This window comes from Martes martes, assembly GCF_963455335.1.
Source record: "Martes martes genome assembly, chromosome: 2".
NCBI classification, from domain to species: Eukaryota; Metazoa; Chordata; class Mammalia; order Carnivora; family Mustelidae; genus Martes; species Martes martes.
This window is the reverse complement of record NC_137889.1, coordinates 174,580,058-174,596,316: the sequence shown is the minus strand read 5'-3', so window position 1 is coordinate 174,596,316 and position 16,259 is coordinate 174,580,058. Positions and strand designations below refer to the sequence as shown.

The 16,259-nt window shown below is 39.7% G+C and overlaps 1 protein-coding gene across 1 annotated transcript in view; it reads right to left on the bottom strand.

The window, feature by feature from the left end:
* Nucleotides 1-16,259, bottom strand: part of GRXCR1 (glutaredoxin and cysteine rich domain containing 1) — a gene marked incomplete at both ends in the record, with an annotated part of 130,225 nt that overhangs the window by 47,350 nt on the left and 66,616 nt on the right. Inside the window, one exon of the mRNA XM_080797688.1 lies at nucleotides 2,418-2,660. Within this exon, the coding sequence (XP_080653814.1) occupies nucleotides 2,418-2,660 (243 nt within the window). The remainder of the gene's footprint in view (nucleotides 1-2,417; nucleotides 2,661-16,259) is intronic.

Below are 16,259 nucleotides of genomic sequence, written 5' to 3'. Positions count from 1 at the left end.
AAAACAAAATCTCTGTCTCTGGTCTCTTTCCAGATTTGGGGGCATTAGCATCAAACGGCAGAATCAACAAGGTAACTAACACCTGTGTGATCTTTCCTTCTCTAGGCCACTGTGTGCTAATAAAGTAATCACAGAAAAAGCAGCTGGGAAAGAACCTGCACCCTGTTTCTTTTGCCCATCGCCCTCTGCCTCTAGGCATCAAATGCAAAGAAAAATAGCACCACTGCCTTAGCACCTAGATTGCCTTAGAAGAAGCAAGAAGGTAAGTATGGTCAAAAGCAGGGTATCAGGTAAGGCCAACCATGTTACACCTGTGTAAGGAGGCAGTCACCCACTCAATTTGACTGGGCAGTTGCACAGAAATTAAAATTCTACAATGGAAAATATCTTGCATCATCAGAAGAATTTTGCCAGTTAAAATCATTCTTATCAGTGATTTTCCCCCTAGGGAGTAAGTTTATCAGATTCTTTCCTGGTAGAAGAATGGCATAGGGAGAGGAGGAACAAATGTGAGAGAAGAGTATAGCAACATCCATACATTCAACATACATTTCTGAGCACTTTGTGCCAAACCATGTCCTAGGTATAAGACCATATCAGCAAACAAAGTGTCAAAGATTCCTTTCTTGTGCTTGCTTTGGCTGCACATATGCTAAAATTAGAACAATACAGAGAAGATTAGCATGGCCCCTGCTCAAGGATGACACACAATCTGTGAAATGTTCCAATTTTAAAAGAGAGAGAGAGAGAGAGAGAGAGAACCCTTTCTTTGAGGTAATGTGCAAAAAAGCAGGGGTTTAGGGAGTCAGACCTAATTTTGAGTCCTGGTCCTCTCACTTGACCAGCTATGTGACTTGGAGAAAAGTAATTAATGTTTTCTTTAGCAAAATAAGGGTAATTAGATTGTTATTATTGATTTGTAACTAAGTCACAAAAGATTGTTACTATTTATTAAAAACCTACTTTGTTCCAGGCATAGGAATTGAGTACTTCTATATATTATATATGGTCAAATCCTCACAATTAGTCTGTGAGAAAAGTTCTATTACCATGCTCCTTTTACAAATGAGTAAATCAAAACACAGAGAGATTTTTAAATTACCCAGAATCGCATAGAAGTATCAGAGCAGGAATTTGAAACAAAGCCATCTTGCCTCTCAACGAGTAGAGCAGAGAAGTGTTCTCTAAGGCTGTCCTGGGGATTAGATGAGATGAATGTGTAAAGCTGAGAACATGGTACAGTAACGTTATTACTACTATTATTATTAATTTATCATTACTATTGCTGCCATTGTTGTGGCTTTCTGGGACCTAAGGGTACATGTGGAAATATAACGAAAGAGGCTCAATGCTTCAAATCTAAATTCCTCCTCTTCAAAATGTAGTCTGTGTCCAACTCAAGTTAAAAGTAAAATTGCAGAAGGCATAGCTAGTGAATCATGGCTTCTCCCCACTTATCTTTCCATAAGATGACAGGCTGCCTCCAACAGCGATGGCTCTAGGCAGGATATCAGAAGAACAGTTTCCCTGTAACAAAACATGAGCATTTCCTGCTCTGGATTTTTTCTAACCATCTCTGAAAGCTGAAGGTTAAGACCAAATGCAAAACAAAGCCAAGCTCCAAATATCCATCTGCCATTTGAAGGCAGCTCTTTGTTCTCTGATAAGTGATCTGGGGGAGTCAGTCCCACCCCCTCAACCTCTGGCGTCCCTTGGCTCTTTGTTCTAAAGCGCATTCTCCAGAGCCCTCTTCTTGGGCTTCTTATCGATGGAGCCTGTTCATAGATCAGTGGGCTTAATTACGCTAACAGTATTATTCAAAAAGAAACGAGGCAGTCATGTTTCCTTGATGCTCAGGAGTTTGCTCTGCTCTGCTACGGCAAGCCTAAACTTGGGTCTCACACTGCCAAATTACCAAAATCCAGAATAATTTTAAACAACAAGCAAATAAAATTCTGGTTCCAGGCCTCATTTCTTACTGATTTTGTTTTGGGACTGCCATCTTAGTTTCCTTAGGTAGGAGACTGAGTGTTTGGTAATGGGGTGTAAGAGAATTCACAAATGTGTATCTTATAAATATTCCCTTTTTCTCATGTACACTAAAAAATAGTTCGTATCTCACACACTAAGCTTCATAACGCAAAACTCAAGTCAACTGAGCAAGTGAAAAATGTGTTCCTATTAAAAAAGGCAATTTCATGCTGATTTTATCTCACCATGCTTCTGTAGGGATGAACACTGTTAACAACACATCATTTGGGATAGAAATAAGTGCTTCAATCCCTTTGGTCTGAACTCCAAAAAAATAGCAAATGTCCTGGGAGTTATGTCGCAAGTCATCTTGTCATAGGCTTACAGATTTCTAACAACCCTGGTTGGGTTCAATAAAAAAAGATTTTCCTTAGCGGAGTACTTACCCCAAGATAATGGCCATCGATGAACACGACAGGGAGGGAAGGGGCTTCCGAAACACGTCGGCATCGCTCATCTAACTCTTTTCCATAGTCACCATTCAGAGCTATGTTTTTCTCTTCAAATTTTACTCGATGGTTTTGGAAGATCTTTCTAACCAGTTCACATCTTTCAAAGGTTGTCCGTACCACACGAAGGCAAGTGGTATAAATCACTACGCGGTCAAATTCTAGGTCAGTTGATGGTTGCTGAAGGAAGAACATGGTAGCGTAAATATTTTCATTGACTTTCTTCTATCTTATTAGGACAATTAACATTTTGACACATAGAAGACACTTGTCTTCTACATTAAAGGCATGCAATAGAAGTTGAAGTGCCATATTTGTCAATCCTAAGACATGTTTTTGTTAGAAAATCTGTACTCGAGAAAGGGAGAACAATCAACATAATTTAAATGACATAATTTACTTGACAGTGTTTTTTCTGTTCTCAGTGGCATATCAAATAACAGCATATCTTAAAACCAATGATGTCTCACATGACATGCCATGTGGTAAAATAAGGAATGGTTGAATTATCTTTCTCATGTTCCCTAGTCAGGGTTCAGTTACCAGATTGGCCTCTTATACCCAAGTGAAATACGTAACAGAACAGTCAGGTTAGCATTTAACTGTTTGAAAATCCTTCGCCTTATCCTTGGGCCACCATCTTCTGGGAATAAGAAGATGCGTATCTTCTTTCAGCAGCCCAGCATATGTGCCTACACTCTGTCGAGTGACAGGGCTCTGACATGCAGTGAGAAGGCGCTCCAAAGACTGAATGACTCAGAGGGAGTGCAGAGAAACCAACACCCTAGTGGGCAGTGGGTCAGAGCCAGGCATGGAACGGAAACAACGAAACGGGTATGATGCAGCAGAAGCAAACAGCTCTCAAAACCAAGGAGAAGTTTCCCTATGTGTGAATCTTGCTTTCTACATTTCCTGCTACATCAGAAATCAGTGACTAAGTTCCTGGGATGATCAGCCCAGCACTGCTAGGCCCTGACAACATTAGGGAAAAGCCTCTTCTTCTTTACCACAGTCTTCCTTGAAGGAGACTAAAGGGAATACAACTGTACCTTGAGTCCAAGGGATATGTGGGTTTTCATGGGGCTACAGTTGTTGCAAAACAACCACACAACTTAGCAACCCCTCTGAAGTCAAAATTTTGACTGGAAGCCACCCCATATTTTTTTTTTTTTTTTAGATTTTATTTATTTATTTGACAGACAGAAATCACAAGTAGGCAGAGAGGCAGGCAGAGAGAGAGGACGAAGCAGGCTCCCAGCTGAGCAGAGAGCCCGATGCGGGGCTCAATCCCAGGACCCTGGGATCACGACTGAGCCAAAGGCAGAGGCTTTAACCCACTGAGCCACCCAGGTGCCCCTGGAAACCACTCCAGATAGCTAAATACTAGAATCAGAAGGAAGGATACTAAGCTTCACCAATCTGTAGAAAGAAATCAGCCCATCACGTGCAAATATACAGAGTCCTGAGAAGGTCTTAAATCATAAAGATGGCGATGCAATGGTCTCCATCTCACCAAGGAAGAGGTCGTTTTTTTTTTTCTTGACAATAAAATTTATTTCTTCCCTCAATAGAGTTCAGAGTCTAAGCTGAAAACCCAGAGACCTGGAGGGGTCAAACAAGTGTCATCAACGTTGGGCCAGGCCAGGAGTAAAAGAGGTCTCAGTGAGATGTAGAAAGTCAGCTGGAAGAGAAAAATGTTACTCAGCTTCCCACAAGATTCAGGCTGGCAGCTCAATATCAATATCAATATCAAGGGGTGCCTGGGTGGCTCAGTGGGTTAAAGCCTCTGCCTTCAGCTAAGGTCATGATCCCAGGGTCCTGGGATCGAGCCCCACATCGGGCTCTCTGCTCGGTGGGGAGCCTGCTTCCTCCTCTCTCTCTGCCTGCCTCTCTGCCTGCCTCTCTGCCTACTTGTGATCCCTGTCTGTCAAATAAATAAATAAAAAATCTTAAAAAAAATCAATATCAATACTCAATATCATCAGATATGATGATTTTATTTTACTTTTTTATTTTACTTTTTTAAGACATAATTATTCTAAATATAAGCTTGAAATCTGGATTTTTATGGAAAATTTTCTGCTTTCTAAATGGCAGCACCTCATTAAAAATGTATTGAGACCATGTGGACCAATATATTTGAAGGCCGAATTTGGCCTAGACACTATGAATTAACACCAGGGTGGAGAGAGCGTCAGATATAATGGGACTCTGCCACTGCCCATCTGTGTATTTGGGGGAAGAGAGTGAACTAGTAAGCCTCAATTTTGTCATCTATAAAATGTGATCTACCTAACAGTTTTGCTGAGGAGGCTAAGTAATCGAGACTATGAAAACAACCAGTGTAGGGCTTGACGTGTACTACTGTGCTCAGTTACCCAGTGTAAAAGATTACACTCCACAATGGGGAACTTTCAAACTTAAAAACACAAACAAAAATAAATCAGTGTAATTAATGACAAGAAAGGGGGGTTGTTACTATGCTCTAGATTAAAAAGCATTGATCTTTGTTCGGGGCACCTGGGTGGCTCAGTCAGTTAAGGATCTGCCTTCAGCTTGGGTCGTGATCTCAGAGTCCTGGGATAGAGAGTCGCATCGGGTTTCCTGATCAGTGAGGAGTCTGCTTCTCCCTCTCCCTCTGCCTCTTCTCCTGCTCATGCTCTCCCTCTCTCTCTGTCTCAAATAAATAAATAAAATCTTAAATTAAAAAAAAAAAAAAAAGCATTGATCTTCAGAGAAAGTAACCAAATGCCCAAACCTATGCTCATCTTCAGGTTCATGGTTATAGGCAAGTAAGGAATCAACAAACTCACTACAAATACTGCAGGTTTTGGAAGTGCACTCTAGTTCTCTTTTCTCTGATGCTATTATGTAAGTATGCATTGTCCCTCTGGTTGCAAGGCCTCTATAACTGCATTTGGTTCTACCAAATGTTCCACTTCTTTCAATAACTACACTTACTTTTGAAATAGTTGATAAGACATAAACTTCCCCCATGAATAGAGGTGGGAAAGTTTAAGATCAGACCAATCTGCTGCCACATTAACTAACTCCTGTGGGATTATCTCTGCTCACAACAACAAATGCTAGGTAACACTTTGCTGTGTGTCTCTAAGAGATATGCATTTAAAAAACAGTAACAAGATGGACCCCTATCAGGTAGCCATGTTGGATGCTGTTTAATACAAAGGGCAACAAAAATACCCCTTTACCTCCTGTTAAGGATGAGCTTTGCCTGGAATCAGTGAATTTCCAAGATCGCTGGATATTAGAATAAACCGGGAAGGTTTTGTTTTGGGGGGTTTTAAGCTGGGGAGTTTTTAAAAATTCCCCATACCCAGGCCAAGTACATAACAATTAAACCAGAATCAACAGGGAGTGAAATCTCAGAATTGTGATTTTTATTTTTTAATCTCCTAAGGTGATTTCAGTCTACAACCAAATTCTAGAGCTAGTCACATACGAGTTGGAAATGCAGAACGACAAGCTTCACCCTAGATCTACTGAATAAGAATCTGCATTTTTAACAAGTTCTCTGGGGAATGTGGATGCACATTACATTTTAAGTCACCCTACTGTAATCACATTGACAGTTTGACTTAAAGAGAAACTGGGATTGGGGCGCCTGGGTGGCTCAGTGGTTTAAAGCCTCTGCCTTCAGCTCAGGTCATGATCTCAGGGTCCTGGGATCGAGCCCCGCATCGGGCTCTCTGCTTGGCGGGGAGCCTGCTTCCTCTTCTCTCCCTCTCTGCCTGCCTCTCTGCCTACTTGTGATCTCTGTCTGTCAAATAAATAAATAAAATCTTAAAAAAAAAAAAGAGAGAGAGAGAGAGAAACTGGGATTATGTCCCTTTAAAATAACCGCTAGTCATTTATTCAGTTACTAGAATCATTTATTTGCTATACTGGTGACAGTTAGTAGATATATAATTGTGAGCAAACAATATCATTTGCTTATAACTGGAAGCTCATAGTTTGTTTGTTTTTTTTTAAAGTTACATAAATAAATATAGATTCACAAACTGTTAAGTACTGGGAAAGAAATGCACAAGTTGTTAGGAGAGACTATTGAAGGTATATGCTTTTCTTGTTTCAGAGGTTGAGAAAGTGTTTTCTGGTAAATGAGTTCTGCTTTAAAGGACAGGAAGGAGTTAGAGAAATTAGGTAAGAAATCATGGGGAGGAGTATTATAGGTAAGTGCAAAGATCTTGAGATGGGAGGGAGATGGCATGTTTGAGACTCTGGTTGAAAGGCTTTTGCCAAAACACAGAGAAAAAGAACTACAGTAGTACTAAATGAATCTGGACAGGTATGCAGGATAGATAACATGTTGTACTTTTATAACCACTTTAAAGATCCATGGGCTTTAACCTCAGAGTAATGGGAAATTCCTGAAGGTTTTTAAGGAGAAAGGGTGGAAATTACATTAAAAAAAAATAATAAGTGAAATATGACCTGTGTAGAGAGTTGCACAGAATGTGCACTGCACAAGCCTCAGGGGTGTCATTATTAGCATAGTCTAAATAAATTATTCCCTCAGGGTTGTGTAGTCCACAACTTGAGCAATCATATTCAGTCTTATTCCCAACTCTGTTGGTCTGAGAACTGAAATTCAACACAGGATAATATCAGGGTAGAAAATTTGGTTATCTATTAGAATAAGCTATTATGAAAATGTTCTAAAGAAGATCTTATTGAACCATTTTTTGGTTTGATTTGGAAGTAGATCTTCCTAGAGATAGTAGGTAGAATGATTTCTCAAGGTCTTTTCCAGTTTTATAATATGAGTTTAAGTGATATTGTCTTTGGGGGGGAAAAAAAAAAAAAACCCTCTCCTACATTTGTTTCATTTTCTTTCCCTCAACAGATTTGTCAAAGCATCTGGCCAGAAATCTAAAAATAGCCACTCAATGGTTAGCTGTCCTTCTTCTCCCTGCCTAGGGTTACCATGGGAATAGTGTAATGAAGGATGGATGCTTCTGAGACAGTGCTGAGAAGCCATTGGGATTTGCAAACTGCTTGTTTTGAGAGAGCCGACCTAGATAATACCTAGATAGAGGTAGGCCATTTCTTCCTTTCCATTGATTAAAAAGATGAATCTTAGGAGTGGCCTGAAGCCTCACAAGAGCCTGCAGCAAAAGTAGATATGTTGGCAAGGGATGGAAATTGCTGGGAACAAGACAAAGAGGTTACCAAATAGCCAATGTATGTCCTCAACCTGCAACTGTCCTGCAAGTGGCACTGTGAAATGGTCATACCTCGTCATCTTGGGGCAATTCTGGAGCCCCTACACTCACAGGAATTGCCACTGAATTCAGGCCAAGAATCAATCCCCACTGCTCCCTGACAGAGGATCAGCTTGGAGCCGACCCGGCTCCTGAGGCTGGAGCAAATTCAGTGGGTTATTTCCACTTGACCCTTTGCCTGTCCAGCCTGGCCCTGGTTTGAAAAGGTGTCTTGAAATAGGGGCCTCCAGACACCTCCAGGAATGCAGTTCTTAAACAAAAATAAAAAATAAAATGGAAAGTCACACCCCAAAATTACTAGAATTAGTACAGCAATTCAGTAATGTGGCAGGATACAAAATCAGTGCACAGAAATCAGTTGCTTTTCTATACACTAACAATGTAACTATAGAAAGAGAAATTAATAAATCCATTTCATTCACAAAAGCAACAAAAATCATAAGATACCTAGGAATAAACCTAACTAAAGAGGTAAAGGATCTCTGCTCTAGAAACTATAAAACACTTATGAAAGAAACTGAGGAAGACACAAAAAGATGGAAAAATATTCCATACTTATGGATTGGGAGAAGAAACATTGATAAAATGTCTATCCTCCCCAGAGCAATTTACTTGTTCAATGCCATCTCTGTTAAAATACCATTGGCATTTTTCAAAGAGCTAGAACAAAAAATCCTAAAATTTGTATGGAACCAGAGAAGACCCCTAAAGACCACGGGAAGGATGAAAGAGAAAAACACAAAGCTGGAGGATCAAGTTGTCTGACTTTAAGCTATATTACAAAGCTGGGATCACCAAGACAGCACAGCATTGGCACAAAAACAAACACATAGACCAATGGAACAGAATAAAGACTCCAGAAATGGACCCTCAACTCTATGGTCAACTAATCTTTGACAGATCAGGAAAAAATATCTGATGGAAAAAAGACAGTCTCTTCAATAAGTGGTGGTGGGAAAACTGGACAGCTACATATAGAAGAATGAAACTGGACCATTCTCTTACACCATACACAAAGATAAACTCAAACAGATGAAAGACCTCAATGTGAGACAAGAATCTTATTAAATCCTAGAGAAGAGCATAGGCAGTTACCTTTTTGACATTGGCCACAGCAACTTCTTTCAAGACACATCTCCAAAGGCAAGGGAAACAAAAGCAAAAATGAACTTTTGGGACTTCATCAAGATAAAAAGCTTCTGCAATCAAAGAAAACAATCAACAAAACTAAGAGGCAGCCCACTGAATGGGGGAAGATATTTGCAAATGTTATTACAGATAAAGGGCTGGTATCCAAGATTTTTAAAGAATTTCTCAAACTCAACACTCAAAAAACTAATAACCCTGTCAAAAAATAGGCATAAGACATGAACAGACACTTCTCAAAAAAAAAAAAAAAAAAAAAGACATACAAATGGCTAACAGACACATGAAAAAATGCTCAACGTCACTAGCCATCAGGGAAACACAAATCAAAACACAATGAAATACCACCTTATACCAGTTAGAATAGCAAAAATTAACAAAGCAGGAAACAACAAATGTTGGAAAGGATATGGAGAAAGGGGAACACTCTTATACAGTTGATGAGAGTGCAAGTTGATATAGTCATTCTGGAAAACCTTATGGAAGTTCCTCAAGATATTAAGAATAGAACTACCCTATGACCCAGCAATTACACTACTGGTATTTACCTCAATGATAGAGATGTAGTGAAAAGAAGGGGTACATGCATCCTAATGATTATTCCTAATGATCACAGCAGCAGTGTCCACAATAGCCAAAGGGTGGAAGGAGCCAAGATATTCTTCAACAGATGAATGGATAACCAAGATGGGGTACATACACACAATGGAATATTATTTCACCATCAAAAATGATGAATACTCACTCACCATTTGCATCAACATGGATGGAACTGGAGGGTATTATGCTAAGCAAAGTAAGTTAAGCAGAAAAAGACAATTATCATATGGTTTCACTCATATGTGGAACATAAGCAACAGCATGGAGGAACATAGAGAAGGGGAGGAAAACCCAAAGGAGGAGAAATCGGAAAGGCAGATGAACCATGAGAGACTATGGACCCTGAGAAACAATCTAGGGGTTTCAGAGGGGAGGAGAGTGGGGAAAGGGGTAACAGGATGATGGGTATTGAGGAAGGCACATGCTGTGTTGGGCACTGGGTATTATGCTTAACAAATGAATCATTGAACACTATTTCAAAAACTAATTATGTACTATACAGTGGCTAACTGAACATAATAAAAAAGATGAAAAGTCACATTTTAAGATGTTCATGGCAGACATAATTCTGGTAACTTTACATTCGTTTAATCCCCACAATACCTGACATGTTGTGGCTGCTTTATTCACAGATGGAGAATCTAAGCTCAAGGGGGAATAAGTGTCCTAAACAAGATGACAGAGTTAAAAATTAAGCAATTTAGAAACCTGGAACCCAAGTGTACACCCTTCCAAAATCCACATGTTTCCACTGAGCCAAGATGAACCACTAAATCGCCCTCTTGTTTTATTACTCCCTCCGCAGAATAAAGTTGTTGCCCAAACACAGATGGCTATAGACCTAAGCCATTGCCTGTGAGATAATGTTTGTGATTTAAAGAGGTTTGCCTCTTTGCCAAATTATGCTCCCACATATAATAGGAAGTAACATCACAAGAGGTGCATTTTACTTTTTTTTTTCAGGCTAAAGAGATTCCTTTAAGATGGGGAAGGTGGAGAGATCTTTTCTCCTCTACCTGAAAACAAAGAGGAGGAGTGATGAGCTCAGAGCCATACAGCATATCAGAAGGCAAACTGGGACCAGCCCCAGACTTCTTGATTATCAGGCAATAGGCCAACTTGGCTCCAGAACTGCCATCTTAAAGAGCAGGTGCATGCCCGTGGAAACAAGGCTGTAGACCTTTATAAAGGGCAGGGAATTTTACATCTCTCTCTCTGTGTCTCTCCCTCTCCATGCTATTCTGTAAACCCCTATAGCTGTATGCATGTTCTGGGATGTACCCCAGGGAACTTCTCCATGTCTCTTCATAAGACAGGTTATAAAAATAATTATAAAACATTAGTTATGACATGACCATTGTGTATCTACATGTAGTGCTTAGAACCTCACATGTGCAACTTTCCTTTATCATGACATAAGGATTATAATTCAAATTTTACAGTTAAGGGAATGAAAGCTTGGAATGAACTTAAGGTGCCCAAATACCTCAGGGGAAAAGGACCAGAACCAAAATTTCAATCTGGGTCTGCTTCCTAAATCCTTGCTCTTCCCATTAGAAGATGCTTTGCATAACCCTCTTAAATACAACCAACCAATGGGCTGTACTGTTCTAGAACTGAGTGGTGGATTATACCATGGAGGGTCTGTCACAGAGACAGCCCCAGAAATTACCACTGCTCATCCCTCTGTCATTCTACTATCTCTGGATAGATGTCACCTCCTCACACAGACCTTCCCTCAACATCTCATAAATAAATGGGCCTTTTATCTTCATACCCAATTCTTTCCTTACAACACCTAGTACTCCTAAATATTATATCGTGTTTGTTTATTGATTTACTTTTGGTTCCCCCCAAATAAAATATAACCCCAACAAAGCAGGAACTTAGTTTGGCTCACTAGAACTAAGAACCCCAAATATGACCCAGTATATAGCAGGTACTTAATAAATAGCTTCTGACCTCTTTTGCACACATTTAATAAGAACTTGATTTGAATCTGCCTCTTAACAACTGGATAATTGTGGACTAGTTACTTAATTTCTTTAAATTTCAGTTTTCTGATCTGTAATATAGGGACATTAATGCCCCTTTCATTATGGGGACTCAATGATTTAACGAATAGAAAAACCCTTGGCATGAAACCTGATGCATAATAAACACTCAGTAAATGGCACCTTTGGATTTTTACTATCATTATTACTGTAAAATGCTACTGACCACACCAGCAGCAATACTATCACCCCTATCATTACAACCACCTGTATGAACCAGACTGACATCATCTTGGACAAATCTGCCATCCGGTGACCTGAAGCCTTCTTGAGCCCAGCACCCTCCCTCCACATTCTTTCTTTTTGCTTAACCGCATAGTGGCCCTTAAGTACACCCTGGAGCATACTGTCCTTGATCCAAGCTATGACTATGACACACAACTGTTCTCCAACAGTTCCCCCAGTGGCTCCCCAATAGTACTCTCAGGCTGTAGGCTACACAAGCCGGTCTTAACGGGAGAGAGGAGCTATGGAGATCCACTCCTCTAGCAGCAGCCCAAGACCTCTGTCCAGAGGTCCCCTTAATAAACTATTTCTTATCAAGTTGGAGTTATGGGCCTTTTTCTTCAGTCTCACAGCTTCTTTGGCTGTGGGAGGTCAATTTGCACACACCTTTTCACAGAGCACCAAGTCCAAATTCACATATGTCATCAACCTCATAAGCTAGAATGGCAAAGTTAAATCTCATAATTACACAGTGATCAAAATATAAATCTCTTCGGGGCGCCTGGGTGGCTCAGTTGGTTAAGCACCTGCCTTTGGCTCAGGTCATGATCTCAGGGTCCTGGGATTTGAGCCCCGCATAATAACCATATAAATAATAATCAATCAATCAATCTCTTTAATGACTAAAATCACAATTTACATCTGACTGAATGTGCCATCAATTCTAAGAATGAAAACAACAAAGTGGAGCATATATATTAGATGCCATAAAAATCTTTCCTTTTCTAAATTTGGGTGCCCCCTGGGTAGCATGAAAGAAATGCATGAGCACAATCTTTGCAGGCAAGGATTTCTGGATAGTGTGTTTTCTGTATTTGTAATGCTCTAAGATCATGTAAATAAATGAATTTCCATTATTACTTTAGGAATTATCTATTTGTCCAAATCAATTATTGAGTTGGCCTCGACATTAATTGAAAAGTCAATGAACCTAATGAATTCTCCATACCAAACAAACAAACAAAAAAGATTTTTCCAAAGAGTTAAATGGAAACGATGTTGATTTTACAGCACATCTGAGTTCATGAAAATGAAGGTGTCCCATTCCCCTACTATAGAGACCTTAGAAAAGGCCATAGCTCTGCCAGTTTAGCTCTAATCAAACACAGGGAAATTTCACTTGAAAATCTGGATTTTTGCCTGTTCTTGAAAAAACAGAATCTGATAACAAGTTCTGTTGCCTTCTTGTGCAAAAACAGTAACTGAAGCTTGGTGGCAACTACCCCTTTGAGGGGCACATGTCTCTAGAAGCCACATGTAATAACCTTTCCCTTACATCTAGACAATTTCTTGCATTAACATTACCTGCAATGTTCCTTTTGATCTGAGTTTGTGATGTTGTATCTAGTCTAAAGAATCTGTACATACATCTTATATGGGGGAAACTGAGACTCCCATTTTACTAACTTGAATCAACTTTTTGGGGGGAAGCAACACATCGTGGAAAGAAAACCCATCTCGAGCCAATGCTTTGGTTAGCTGTATGAACTTGGGGAAATCAGTTTACTTTTCTGGAACTAGGTTTTCTCTTCTCTAATGCGGGAATAGCTATAATCTAGCCCACAAAGGAGTTGTAGGAGCATATGTAAAACGTTTCTGAAGGCAGACTGTAAATTATAATACTTTAGAAACATAGCAGCTCTCATCATTGCCCAGTCACACAGATGGGAGAAAAGGAACTGGCCTCTACTGGAAACCACCTTCCTACCAGCAAACAAAAGCATCTCCTCCAATAGAAATATTTGGGTTTCTATAGACATCGTCACAGATATGATTTATTGGCATTTGCTATTGGGCAAATAACACTTCAGATTAACACTGACATCAAGGTAAGTGCCCAAGTCATCATATTCTGAAGCATCTAATCCCGAAGTGATATGCTTACAACAGTAAAAAGCCAGGGAGCAAATGAATTAGGAACATACCGCAGATGGAAACATTGAAAAAAATATACTTCCCCTCACATCCTATGAAAAATTCAAGTTACAAAACAAGAAGAAAAGGAACTAAAGTGTTCCAGAATAATAAGTGGTTAGATAGCCCTGCCTTGACCATTTTTTTCATGCCTTTCATCTTTGTACTTTGCAAAAACCCAGTGCTCTTTCTTAAAGATACAGGTGCCTTTTTCCTCCCATTCTGCCAAATATATACATATCATGGATAAAAACCAAACAAGGAAAGATTAAACTCTTCCTCAATTCTCTCCATCCAAGAAAATGCCTGAATAATCAGCTAAGTGATGTCAGTCCCTTTTCGTGGATGTGATCAGAACCTACTTCAGAGGTTGAAATACCTGCACCTCCCCTCAGCTTAATGGGTCCATAAATATCAGGGTGATGAAGGGAAGGGATCTTAGTCTCTGTGGAATTCCTAGAATAGACTGAGAACCAAGTGCAGGGAAAACTCCGAAGTTGAGAAAATCAGACCTAGCCTCAGGCAAATCCTTATTCCTACCTCCTCCTTGGGTTTCCAGGTATAACTCATGTCCCCAGACTATTCTACTTGTCATGATTCCAACCTCCTCTAAACATGCTCTTCCCCAGACTCCAAATACTGCACACAGGAGAAGAAACTGCTGGGGAGCCCTCTATGGGAAGCTTGGAAGCTGCCACTCAAAGCTGATACATGTATTTTATGAGCATTGAGTCCTTCAATTCCACAAGGAACATAGGTATGCATTATCCTAACTCTTCAGAGGAGGAGGCTGAGGCACAAAGAAGTATGTGACAAGTCTAAAGTCAGACAACTACCTTATGATGGTCCTAGTATTTGACCTGAGTAATTCTTAGAACTCAGATCTTTATATGGTCCTATTGGTCAAGTACTGACTCTGTTTGAATGTATCTATACCCCATCTCATCTGGTAGAGAACAAAGAATTGGAGGGACAAATACAGGACATATATGAAACTTCAGGATATATCTATATCTAGATATATGTATAGATATAGATCTATAGATATATCTATGGATTTTAGATACATAGTGTATAGTGTATTAGTTTCCTAGGGCTGAGGCACCAAATTCCCATATTCCCAAATTCCCCAAATTCCCAAATTCCCATAACCACATTGAGTGGCTTAAAACAACAAAAATAGCTTTGCTATTCTGAAAGTCAAAAGTCCCAAATGAGACTGGGAATAAATCACGGGATCAACAGGGTTATGCTCCTCACTAAGGCTCTAGGGAAAAATCCCTTAGCTTCCTTTACCCAACTTCTAGAGGTCACCTGCATTCCTTGGCTTAGTCCCTTCCTCCATCTTCAAAATGTGCTAGAACAGCCTCGGCTTCCATTGCCACATCCCCTTTCTGACTCTGATCTTTGTGCCTACCTCTTATAAGGACCCTTGTGATGACATTGGGCCCAACCAATAATCCGGGATAATCTTCCCATCTCCAGATCTCTAACTCAATCACATTCTCAAAGTCCTTTTTCCGTTAAGGTAACATATTCACAGGTTCTAGGAATTGGGACATAGATGCCTTTGCCGGGGCTGGGGGTGGGGCCACTCCGTTATTTAGCCTACCATAGATAGACAGATTTTAAGATACTGGATCATGGGTATAGGAATAAAAGGACTGCAAGTTATACAATCTTAAAACAGAAGGGAAACTTGGAGATCATCTAATCCAACTTGAACAAAGGTACGGCGATGTCAAGAATACACTCGAGCTTCTGGTTATGAGCTACATCTTCCTCATTGTGTTTATCAGTGTGCTTTATAAACAGGAAACAAGGCAATTCTAGTAAGGTAGGCATGAAACACATTGTTCATCTAAGACCTTCGACACAATTACTTGTAAGTAGAACATTCTCCAAGTTGCTACTGAATAAATGGAAAGGGTACTAAAAAAGAAGCAAGTGCATTAAAAATAATTCACCTGATCTTTATCTATCCAGTGTTTTCTCTGTCTTTTCTACTGCTTACTAGAAATATGCTTTGCTTCCTCCAAACAAGCCTTCAAAATTGCTCTGAAAACCAGACACTAAGCATGACCAAATGAGGGGGATACTTTGTGTTACATGAAAAGGAAAACACAAATGAAAATGTTTGAAATTTCTACCTAAAGCCAGAGGTTGAATTTCTCTGTGTTCTCCCCAAAAGCATCGAGCTAATTTTTCAGTTCAGCTTCAAAGAGAACAAACAAATAAGATTTCAAAGGCAAGAAAATGTTGCCTTTCCATTTCTTCTCAAATTTCCCTAAATTAGGTTGCTTTAATAAAAACTAAATTGTAAGGCACACAAAGCCCACAGAAGCAATGTGAAGAATAATGCTTGAAACCTTACAAGTCCTGTTTTCTTCAAGTATATACCATACGATTTGGGATGACCAATGTAATTTTGTAAAGGAAGTTTACTTGATATTGATTGCATATTCAAGTATGAAATGCAGGTGGGTTGTTTTTTTTTTTTTTTTAAGATTGTATTTATTTATTTGAGAGAAAGAGTGAGAGCACAGTGGAGTGAAGGGCAGAAGGAGAAGCAAGCTTCCTGCTCAGCAGGAAGC